We start from the raw sequence: 12,505 nt of genomic DNA, 5'->3' as shown, positions 1-12,505 counted from the left end.
CGGGAGAAAGATGAGGCTTTCTACTCCCGTAAGGATTTACACCCTCGGAAACCCTGTACAGGGTCGCTATGGGTCGGACCCGACTCGACGGCACTTAACAACAACAACAACAATCCATTCTGGAAATGGAAGAGCACATCCTACAACTTCTATAAAGTAATGAGGGACCATTCAATGGACAGATTTCTTAGAAGACGGCATTAACAGCTAACACAAATACTCTCCAGATGCCTACACATGTGCTGTTGTAAAGACTTATACTATTGCAGAAGTTTCCCAACATTTGAGAGAAATTTTTGTTAGATCTCTTGCATCAAGAATACAGAATTCCACAAACAGTGTCTTCTCTGCAACCTACCCTTGGCCTGCTCCCAGGGAAAAATGAAAAACATAGTAAGAGCAAAGGAAGACATTAGAAATTGTGTTTCTCCTTCTTCCCTTGGTCTAAGAGACTCAGACTGAGACATGTCCTTCTCTCTTGTGAGAAAAGGCTCTCCACGTCCACAGGAAGACTCAGAATGGACCTGTCGCTCTTATTTATGACAGACAGCTCTGCGTCCACAGGAAGATCAGAATGGACGCGTCCCTCTTCCTTTTTTATGACAGACAGCTCTACGTCCATAGGAAGATGCCCCACATCTATAGGGCTCTCCGTGTCCACAGGGAAGACTCAGAATGAATGCACCTCTAAACACAGCAGGCCAACGACACCATGCTGAATCTGCCCTGGTGTTTGAATCCTATGGTTTCCCAAACCTCCCACAGCAGTACGGGTTAGACCCTTGAAAATGTGTCAGCTTTGAGAATGACTCAACGAAGAAAGCTGAAAAACCCAAGAAAGAAGAATGGATATGACCAGAAGAAAACTAGTGTCGAGCCAGTAGGGTCGTTGTGCTCTACAGCTATGAGAGGTGACCAGTACAGGGTGGGGGAGACACACGTGGCGAGAAGGGGGTGACAAGAACGTGTTATGCCTACCCCCAGGGCCGGTAGCCTCTGTGTACAGCTCACTGCCACTTTCAGTTTCCAGTCCGTCTCACCATCGAGCTGATCAGTCCGAATAAAGCATGAACCTGGAAAAGAAAGAGGGAAACATCACCGAAAAGCAATTCTGAGCCACAGACACTTTGTAACAAAGATGGCAGAGCACAGAGGGTCACGACACTATCTACGGGCACATCACAGAGCTACTGCGGGCTCCGTTCGTTACAGGCCACAACAATAAACAAATGTTGCAATGAAGTCAGTCACATGAATTTGTAGATTTCTCAATGCACATAAAAGTTTTGCTTTAACTCTCTTGTAGTCTATAAAGTATTCAGTAGTACACTGAATAAACCTGAGATATTGAACAAATGTCTTTTTAAAAGTTTGAAAGAATGACCAAAATATGACACAAAGTAAGCACAGGCTTTGTGGAAAATGCCAGACAGACCTGTTCCACACATGTTCAATTTGTACAAAACCCACTAGCTATGAATACAGTAAAAATATCTATGTATGTGCACTGATTCCTCAGTAAATATCCCAGTGCATAGCTCCAATGGGCAAGGGCTGTTGTTATGCTTGTTTTTAATATCATTTTAACCTTGTTCTCTTCGCAGGTGCCTCAGGAAAGCTATCTGAGGTGGAAAGAACAGGGATGGCTTGCTTTGCCCCAAGAGGGTGCAGGCTCAGAGGGTAAATCACCTGCCAACGTGTGTGTAGACGGTCATCTCTGCAGAGGTGGGCCATGGAGTGTGTGAGAACGTGAGTGAATGTGAATTGTGAGTGAGTGAGTATAAATATGTATGAGGATGACTCACAGTGACGTATGAGGGTGCAGGCTTACGGGGTAAATTGCCTGCCAGAGGGTGTACAGAGAGCTGTCTAGGCCGATAGGCTGTGCGGTGTGTGAGAACTATATGAATTATGAGTGTATGTGAGTATGAATGTGTCAGAGTGTGAGTGTGTGAGAACAGATTGAGTCCGTGTGAAGGAGTATGCTTGGGTCTCTGAACATGGCTAAGTGTGTGTGCAACAGTGAATTGTGAATGAATGTGTGTGAGCACGAATGGATTTGAGCTCATGTGTATGTGAGGACTGTGAATCGTGTCTATGGCTGAGTGTGAGGACATGGGTAAGTGTAACTCAGTAAGTGTGAACTGAGTATATGTAGGAATGTGTTTGAATAGGAGTATGTGAGAACGTGTATCACTGTGAATGAACATGAACTGTGAGGATAAGTGAGTTTGTGAATGTGTTTGAATGAGTGTGAGAACATGTGTGTGAACTATGGATGTTAAGGATTAATGGTTGAATGTATGAAAACACACAAGGGTGGGAGTATGTGAATATGTTGGTTCTGCTGTTGTGTGCCATCGAGTCGGTTTTGACCCATAGCAGCCCTGCACAGGGTCTCCAAGGAGCGTCCAACCACCGACCTTGTGGTTCAAACTCACTTTGCAGTCCAGCACATTAACCCACAGCCCCACACCAGGACTCCATGTGAATGTGTTTGAGTGTGATTGTGTGTGGTGTTGACTCTAAGTGTGTGTATCACTGTGTAATATCTACAGAGGGAGGAAGGAAAAGGGATAGAACACATTTCTGTATTGTTTACTTTGAAACTATGTATATTATACATCTGATTAAAAGTCCAAATTACCAACTTATAAAAAGTAATCACTTAAGAAAAGGAAGCATATAAAACAAGAGAAATTTACTGATTATGAAGTTTAGACTTTTAAATTGTAAAATAAAAATGATAGAAAACCGCACATGCATATATGCATAGCGTCTTGTTGTGAAGTGTCTTCCAGTAGGTTCCAACCCATGGAAACCCTGTATAGGGTTGAGAAGGCTCATTAAATCTTTGTGAGAGCAGAAAGCCTCATCTTTCTTCGGCGGAGTGGCTGGTGGGCTCGAACCCCAGACCTGTGTTTATCGTATGGAGCCACCACAGCCGCCATATACAACTCAGTGAATTCTTACCCTGAAAAACAACCTCAAGACCCCTTAGAAGACACCACAAGCTCCTGACTCTCATCACCACCCTTCTTCCTTCCACCCTTCCTTCACCAGAAACCTTATCCTCCACTTTCACATCCTACTCCGTGTTCAGGTGGTATAGCTTCCTCCTGCTTATTTCAAACATGATGCCGCTAAGTCACTTTTACTCTAATGACTACAATTATCATTATAAACAGCATCTTTACAAGAGAAAACCTTCAGAAAACTAGGAACAGAATAAACGAGATCTTGTACTGAGCAAAGGAGCCAATGAAGAGAGAGAAAGAACAGATCAGGAAGTAAAAGGCAAGTTCATCTCAAAGAAAACAGAACTACCCCCATTCCAGGTCACATGACCATGTGGAAAATCCCAACAACCCACAAGAAAACTAGCACAAATAAATAAATCGAGCCAATGTACAGGGTGCAAGAGCCACACCCCAAAATCAATAGTCTGAGTGCACCAGCAATGAAAACTCCAAATGGAACTTAGGAAAAGAATTTAGTCCTGGTGTGCTGATGTGGGCTAATGCATCAGACTGCAAAGTCATTTGAACTGCAAGGTCGGTGGTTGCGCCTTGGAAACGCTATACAGGGTTGCTATGGGTCGGAATCGACTCGACGGCAATTAACAACAACAACAAAGGGGAAAAAAAGAGAAATAAATTTAACCAAGGGGACAAAAGTGTGTGCACTTAAACATGAAGAGAAATGAAAACCAAGACAAAGTGATTCCCAGCACACAGCATGGTCTCTTGTTCCACGACTGCCCCTTTGTCTACGCACAGGTTCTGCATTATGACAGTTTTAAATGTTCTGGAATTCCCATTCTTTCTGATGCTAGCCATGGTTTATTATACTCCACACAGTCTAATGCTTTCTGTTGTTGTTGTTGTTGTTAGGTGCCATCGAATAGGTACCGACTCATAGTGACCCTATGCACAACAGTGCCTGATCCTGGGCCGAACTCACTACTGTTGCCACGCTTGAGTCCATCGATGCTGCCACTTGGCTAATCCATCTCATTGGGGGTCTTCCTCTTTTTCTCTGACCCTCCACCTTACCAAACATGATATCCTTCTCCAGTAACTGATCCCTCCTGACAATATGTCCGAAATATGAGAGACGAAGCTTAGCCATCTTGGCCTATTGGTTCTTTTGGCAGTCCATGGCACTTTCAATATTCTCCTCCAACACCATAACTCAAAGGCATCAATTCTTCTATGGTCTTCCTTATTCACTGTGCAGCTTTCGCATGTATATGAGGTAACTGAAAATACCATAGCTTTGGTCGGGCACACCTTAGTCCTCAAGCTGACATCTTTGCTCTTCAACACTTTAAAAAGGTCTTGTGCAGCAGATTTGTCTTTGCACAGTCAATAACACATAGGTAAACAGCTCACTGCTAGTCTCTGCTTTCAGCCAAGATTCCTCTGACTGAAGCAGAGATAGTCCTCATTCTCCGCCTTCTTCAGAATCCTGCTTGAATTTTCTGTTCACGTACTGCTGCCATTCATGAGCTACAGGTTTTTTTAAATTATCTTTGCAAGATTGTACAGGCGTGTGATGTTAATGATACTGTTAAGTAATTTCCACATTCTGGCGGATCTGCTTTCTTTGGAAAAGGCAGAAATATACACATCTTCCAGTTGGCCAGGTAGCTGTTTCCCAAACTTTTTCACATATACGAATGAGCACTTTTCAGCATTGCAGCTGTCTATACATTCAGTTCACTAGTGCCTGGGATATAAATCTTCAAATGTTCTTATCATTTTTGACAACTTCCAATGTTCTAGGATTCATACTGTGTACATCCCACACTCAGTTACTAACGGACGCTCACAGATGTTTCTTCTCATGTGATGTTGTGCCATATTAGCTACTGAAAGTCTTAAAAGCTTGACTTCATCCATACTACTAAAGTTGACTCTACATTGGGGAGGGTGCTCTTCCTAAGTCATGTTGTGAGTGCCTTCTAACTGGAGGGGCTCATCTTCTGGCAGTATGTCCATGTTTCACTGCTGTTCATGACGTTTTTATCAGCCGATTTTCAGCAGTAGATCTCCAGGTCTTTCTCCTTGCTATTATTCTGGAAGATCTGCTAAACCCTGGATACCTTGAATGACTACTGGACGTGAAACAGCTTCCAGCATCCCAGGTACACACAAGTCACCACAGCACAACTAACTGACACAAGTCATTAAGGAGGGGATTACAAAAGAGAAAGACAGAAAAATAACAAGTATTGGCAAAGACGTAGAGAAACTGGAATCTGGAAGTCTTGTGCGCTGTTGTTCACGTAAAATGGTGCAACTGCAGCTGAATATAGTTTGGCAGGTCCTCAAAAACTTAAAACTAAATTTTTGTATGGCCCAGCAATACTACTCCTACATCGAGACCTGCAAGGGATCAAAGTCGGGGCTCAAACAGATACTCCAACACCAACATTCACAGCAGTACTATTCACAATAGCCAAAGATGGACAACTGTCCATCTCTGGGCAAACACATAAACACCATGTGGTCCATCCATACAGGGCAATATTACTCAGCCATAAAGAGACAAGAAGGACTGGCACAAGCCAGAACAAGGGAGAACCCTGAAAACACCATGTTGGGAGACCCCCAAGCCCAATTCTGTGCAATCCCACTGACATATCTAGAAGTGACAGAAAGTAGACTAGACGGTAGCAGCAGCTGGGATGCGAGACTGGGAAATGCTGGGTACAAAGATTCGGTTTGGAGTGCTGAAAATGTTTTAAAACGAGACAATGGTGAGAGATGCACAATACTAAATGTAACTGAAGTGTAGTGAATTATCTAACGTCCCTCCCAGCCATAGTCTGTCATTTCTACCCAACAATGTTTCTGCCCTGGTAGGTCTGGGTAAGAGAAGGAGGGAGAAGATACTGATAGGGTGACATGACTCAGCTGTGGAGGTTCCCCGAGTTCACTGTCATTGTGAAAACTTGACACTCCAGCCGGGGTATAACATGAGCCATCTCAGAAACAGGAGGACGATCTCACTACCCTCAAGAAAAGAGCTAGGGGTGGAGCACATCCTTTGGCCTGTTCACCTCACAGACAGAAAGCTGTGAGATGGGAGGAGGGGGAGAGCATGAGCAGCAGAACCAAGAGCCAGAACGCAAACCCGAGGACTAAGCTTGTCAGCCCGGGGAACACGGACAACCGAGTGACTCTGAGGAGGAGGCTGGCTGGCAGAGTGGGGTGCCTCCAGTCACTTTGTGGAGAAGCTGGGTTTGCTGACCCAGGGACCAAGAGTCAAGTGCCTTCAGGCTGAGGCTGAGGGTGGCATGGTGTCCAGAGCAGCTTCATTATTTTCTCAGGATGCTACTTAGTGGTCCAACTGGCAAGTTTTTTCATATGAGTTGTAATCCATATTGAAAACTCAGTCTTTGATCTTCATCAATGAAGTGTTTCAAGTCCTCTTTGTTTTTCGTAAGCAAGGCTGTGTCATCTGCATGTTGCAGGCATGGTATTGTGGTACAGCTTCCAACATCCAGCACAGTATGACAAACTGACAGCTGACTCATTGGGGAAACGCAAATTAAAGTCTTCTTTAGAGCCTGGCTTCTCACATCGTCTGAACAGCAGAAGCATGATGAGGGTACCGCCTTGGTGCAGACCCTTTCTGATAACCATACAGTACTTTGTTGTTATTGTTGTTAAGTGCCATAGAGTTGGTTCTGACCCATAGCGACTCTGTATAGGGTTTCCAAAGAGCAGCTGGTGAGCTTGAACCACCGACCTTCCAGTTCAAACGGCTTTGCAGTCTGGCACATTAACCCGCAGCACCACACCATACAGTATAGTGGTGGTGATGTGCCGTGGAGTCAATTCCGACTCATAGCAACCCTGTACACGGTTTCCGAGGCTGTAAATCTTTACAGGAGCAGAAAGCCTCACTTTTCTCCCATGAAACAGCTCGTATTTTCGAACCACTGACCATGCGGTTTGCAGCCCAATTCGTAACCACTACACTACCACACCACACAGTATCGTAATATGCTTCTTCCGTTTCAACAACTAGCTCTTGATCTGTGTGCAGGTTCTGCATTACAAGTACTCTGGAACTCCCATTCTTTACAATGTTATATACATAATGTTAGCATGATTTTAAAGACCACCTCAAGAACAGAACTGATGCACTGAATATTGATCACCGAAGACCTGAAGAGTTGTAAGATGGCATTAAGAACATCACAAATGAAGACAGCAAAAGATCATTAAAAGGAAGGAAAGACATCAAAGACCCAAATGAATGTCAGAAGAGACTTTGCAACTTGTGCTTGAACATTAGAGTAGCTAAAACAAATAAAAGAAATGAAGTAAAAGAGCTGAAAGAAACTAGAAAACTCAAAGAAAAGAAGACGACACTCAGCATTTCTCAAACTGAAAACCACGTCCAGCCTTGTGCTGCGGTATTGAAGGGTCTACAGGTAAAACTGTCAACATTGTAGGAAGTATTAAAAGAAGGTAGGAAGGATAGAGATTCACTATACCCAAAGAACTGGTAGATGTCCAACCTTTTCAAGAAGTAGCATATGATCAAGAAATGGTGATATTAAAGGAAAAAGTCCAAGTTTCACTGAAGGCATTAGTGAAAAACAAGGCTCTAGGAATGTACACAATACCAACTGAGATGTTTCAACAAACACATACAGTGCCGGATGTGCTCATTCGCATATATGAAAAATTTGGAAAACAGTTACCTGGCCAACTGTCAGGAAGAAATCCACATTTCTGCCTTTTCTAAAGAAAGCAGAGCTACCAGATTTCAAAAATGATTAAATGATTATCCTTAATATCGCACACAGTAACATTTTGCAAAGATCATTAAAAAACAGCAGTTCACCAGCAGTGTACCAAGTGCTGCAGGAAGTCAACAGGAAGTTCAAGCAGGATTCAGAGGAAGGCAAAGAATGAGGGACATCATTATTTATGTCACAGGGTCTTGGCTGAAAGCAGAGACTACCAGTAAGATGGTTACCTGTGTTTCACTGACTATGCAAAGGCATTAGACAGTGTGGAACACAGCACACACAGTTATGTATGTATGTTGTTGTTGTTAAGTGCCATCAAGTCAAGAGCAACTCATAGTGACCCCCATGCACAACAGAACGATACATCGGAGCCCACTGTTGCTGCCACTGTGTCCATCCATCTCGTTGGGGGTCTTCCTCTTTTCCTCCAACCCTCCACTTTACCAAACATGATATCCTTCTCCAGGGATTGGTCCCTCCTAACAATATGTCCAAAGTGTGAGAGACAAAGTCCAACTATCCTGGCTTCCAAGGAGCTTTCTGGCTGTACTTCTTCTAACAGATTGATATGTTCTTTTGGCAATCCAGGGTACTTTCAAGTCTCCTCAAATGCATCAATTTTTGTACAGTCTTATTCATTCACTGTCTAACTTTCACATGTATATGAGGTTACTGAACACACCACAGACTGGTTCTGGTGCACCTTAGTCTCTCCACACCTTTAGCGTCTCTGTGCTAGAGAGTAAGTTACAGAGTCTCTTGTGACATCCATCTTGGCCTTTTCTTTCTTTCTTGTCTTCTTAATGACCTTTTGCTTTCTTTCTGTAAGCTATTCTTGATATCATCCTACAACTCTTCTGGTCTTCGGTCTTTAGTGTCTTAAAGCATCAAATCTGTTCTTCAGATGATTTCTAAATTCAGGTGGGATATGTTCAAGATTATATCTGGGCTCTCGTGAACTTGTTTTCATTTTCTTCAGCTCTAGCCTGAACTTGCACATGAGCAACTGATGATCTGTTCCACAATCTGTACGCATGCATTGTTGGTATGTGCCGTCGAGTCAGTTCTGCCCATGGCGATTCTGTATAGGGTTTCTGAGGAGCCGCTGGTGGGGATGAACCACCAAGCTTGTGGCTCAAACTGACCTTGCAGTCCTGCACAGTAGCCCACAGTGCCACATAGATATGTGGATACTCGTATATGTATTTAACCAAGATAAAAATGATTTTTAAAAAAGGATTAAATAAAGAAAATATCAACAGGAAGTACTATTCACACATTTGATCTTTGCAGTTAAAAGTGAAAGATTGCATATAACGTAAGTTAGCTGCACTAAAGTAGTGGTTTTTTTCCATCACCTTCAGAGATGACTTTTAACTATAGTGTCCCCCTCACCTTTCTGTTGACATTGGCTCAGATGCATCCATGTCATTTGGAAGGATACCATGGATCAATGCAGTTCAAGACCGGTGTGCTCGCGTGAATGGACAAGTGCACATGTGGCCATTTAACAAAGCCCCCATGATGACAGCTATTGGGCAGCCTCTCTTCCTCTCCACTTGAGCAGTTCATTTCATCAACAGCTCATCTCAGAGCCTTTCTAGAGGAAGAGACTGTCTTGTGCCAAGTCAGCTCTCAACCGTCATCCCTCCAGCAAGACTGAAGGACTAAGTAAAAGGGTTTCCCACTAGTTTGAGATGATTCTTTATCAGTGGTAACAAAATAACTTCAAGTGTCCTGTATGACAATGGTTTTAAACTTTACAGGAAGATACAGAAATCTTGAGATGACTTAGCCACATTACTGTTACTGAGAAAAGATGGTGAACAGCGTAACAAAGTTCTTAACTGCAAGTGAGTGGGAGACAGTCAGTAAACAGCTTCCAAAGTGAGTGGTAGGCAGTTAGCACATAATATCCAATGGTTACTCAGAAAACACTGTTTCCACAGAAATGATGCTGGCTACTTTTCAGACATCTGATGCTGGTGTTGTTGTTGTTGTTAAGTGCTGTCGAGTCGATTCCGACCCATATAGATAGACCCTGTACAGGGTTTCTGAGGCTGTAAATCTTTACGGGAGCAGAAAGCCTCACCTTTCTCCCACGGAACAGCTGGTAGTTTCGAACTGCTGACCTTGAGGTTCACAGCCCAATTCGTAACCACTACACTAGCAGAGCTCCTTATGATGCTGGTGTTACATGCCATCAAGTCAGCTCCAACTCCTGAAGACCTTACGAACAGCAGAAGGAACACTGTCCAGTCCTGCACCACTCCATGGATCATGGTTTACAGGCCACCGTTGTGTCAAGCCATCCCATCACAGTTATCCCCGAAGTGCCCAGAGGAGTCCAATCAATACTTACTTAATAGAGACTTTTAAGATCACTCAATCCATACACAGAAGCTGAGAGATGCTATAAATGTACCATTCTCAATTGTTCAAAATAATGTCAACTGTTTATAATTCAATAATAAAAATAAAACTGAATACAAGTAGCGGTGGGGGAGGTCACAAATGCTGTCACGTGGTCTGTACAAAGTCAGTTTACTTGTATCTTTAGAGGTCAATGACTTTATGAAGAGTTACAAGGATTTTCTAGACTGAGATAGAAGAGAAGCATGGTCCCCTTATATGTTAACTTCAACACACGTCTATAATCCTCCTGACACCGGCTGAGAGCACTGTTGTTCCTATTTAACCAGTATTTGCTGAATACCTACTGTCTGGTTTTACATGGAAGCAGTATCCAGGCCCTGGGCATCTCCTGTGCTGACTCAGTTTACTGTCTGAAAAGTAAAGACAGACCGAGACCCCTAAACATAAAGAAAGAGAGCGAGATTCTGGAAGAAGCACAACGTCAAAATTTGAAGCCCACTGAAACTGGGGGTGGTGTTGAGCATTCTTGGAAAATCCCCTGCTGGAAATATGCTGAAGATGCACATGAAGTGAACAAAGATCACTCACGGCAGGTGGAAGGCACCTGAGCCCAGTCATCCACTACAGCTGAGTCCATGTCATTCGGCAGTGAGCACAGGTCTCCAGAACCTACAGGGCCCAGGCCAGGGAGTGGGCAGAGGGGTCATGACTCAGATGGACAACGGAATGAGGGCCTGACACAAAGACAATTCTCTTGGAGTCCAGGTTTTCTTAGACACTTCCACAAGTTACCACTCCAAATTAAGAACACCCATCTTAACAGGAGTGCTGGTTTGGCACTGTAGGATATGCACTGGACTGCTAACCACAAGGTCCATGATTCAATCCCACCAGCTGCTCCTACGAAACCCCATACAGGGTCGCTACAAGTAAGAACCGACTCAACGACACCTAACAACAACCAATCTTAATGGGATCTACAGGCTGCAGTGAAAATTGTCGCACAGCCAGCCCTTGGTAATGTATGCAGCACGTCCGTATGGTAGAACATTACTTCTTTCTCCACACACAACAGGAAGAATGCTAATAATTACAGAGCACCTAGGATGTACCAAGGAGCCCTAGAGTTGTGGGTTATGCACTGTACTCCTAACCACAAGGTGGGCAGTCCAAGGCCACCAGCTACTCTGCAAGAGAAAGAGGAGGCTGTCTGTTTTCAGAAACCCTAGGGCCACTAGGAGTCAGAATGGGCGGCTCAGTGACACTGTGTTTCTGATGCACCATCCTCTGAGAGGAGCTGTCCAGGCCACACCAGAAAACTGAGCCAGAGCTCCCTGCAGGTCCATCTGATTCAAAGCACCATGGGACACAATGATGCACACAGGTAGTCCCTGACTTACTCGGGGATCCCGTTCCAATGATTCCAAATCACCACGTGACACAATGTTGTTCACAGGTAGTCCCTAACTTACTTGGGGATCTAGTCCAATGACTATCATAAGTTTTCATGGTTACTGCCTTTTATTATCAGCATCCTTAAATCCAATCTTTGGAGATTAAAAATATTACATATAAACTTATATTGAATTTTAATACATACATATGAGGGAGGGAGGCTACAAAAAGCTTGTAGAAAAAAGACATTAAAAGATTATGGGGGGGAGAACAAACAAGATGGTAGAGAGGGTGGAAGTGCAGTGAGGAGCTCCATCAGCAACAACACAGAATACTGGAGCAAGCAGGCTCAGGGGATGGTGCCAGAACTCTGAACCACATATAAAGGAATATTTAGAAGGTTGGAAGGCTTACAGCTGGGGGAATTTGTAGCAGAAGCAAGAAATCCAGTGCTATCTAATCCAAGGTGCTCAGCTACTCCCAGAGTCGCCATCTTGGGAAAGACCAAGCAGGGAAAGGATCAGAGCAGCCATGGACACCTGACAGAACCGTGAAGATAAAGGTGTGGACTTTCTTTTTTATTTGATTTTTTTTTTTTTGGTATCTGTTCATTGGTCTCTCGATGTCTGCACACCTCCATTCTGGTGACTAGAGGGGGTGCCTGAGTGAGTGGATGCCACCACTCCCTCCCACCCCCGGAGGGTTCTACTATTCATGCACACAAGTCTCCTCGAAATTTAAAGTGACAGTTTCCACTCAAAACCAAACAACAGTGCAAAACGGCCACAGCCGACACAGAACTGTTTATCACTAAGAAAAAGGCCTGAATGGGGATTGTGGAGCAGGACAGGTAGACTGAAAAGGTTGTTGTTGTTGTTGTCAGGTGCCATCGAGTCGGAACCGACTCATAGCGACCCCATGCACAGCAGAACGAAACAATGCTCGATCCTGGGCCAACCT

General features: G+C 44.0%; 1 protein-coding gene across 1 annotated transcript in view; it reads right to left on the bottom strand.

Annotated features, from left to right (window-relative positions):
• Window positions 1-12,505, bottom strand: part of ATP9B (ATPase, class II, type 9B) — a 255,515-nt gene that overhangs the window by 157,293 nt on the left and 85,717 nt on the right. Inside the window, exon 8 of the mRNA XM_006875888.1 lies at window positions 979-1,073. Coding sequence (XP_006875950.1) covers window positions 979-1,073 — 95 coding nt within the window. The remainder of the gene's footprint in view (window positions 1-978; window positions 1,074-12,505) is intronic.

This window comes from Chrysochloris asiatica, unplaced genomic scaffold (genome assembly GCF_000296735.1).
Source record: "Chrysochloris asiatica unplaced genomic scaffold, ChrAsi1.0 scaffold00345, whole genome shotgun sequence".
In the NCBI taxonomy this organism is placed as follows: domain Eukaryota; kingdom Metazoa; phylum Chordata; class Mammalia; order Afrosoricida; family Chrysochloridae; genus Chrysochloris; species Chrysochloris asiatica.
The sequence above is the reverse complement of the archived record's forward strand: the minus strand, read 5'-3'. Positions and strand labels throughout refer to the sequence as shown.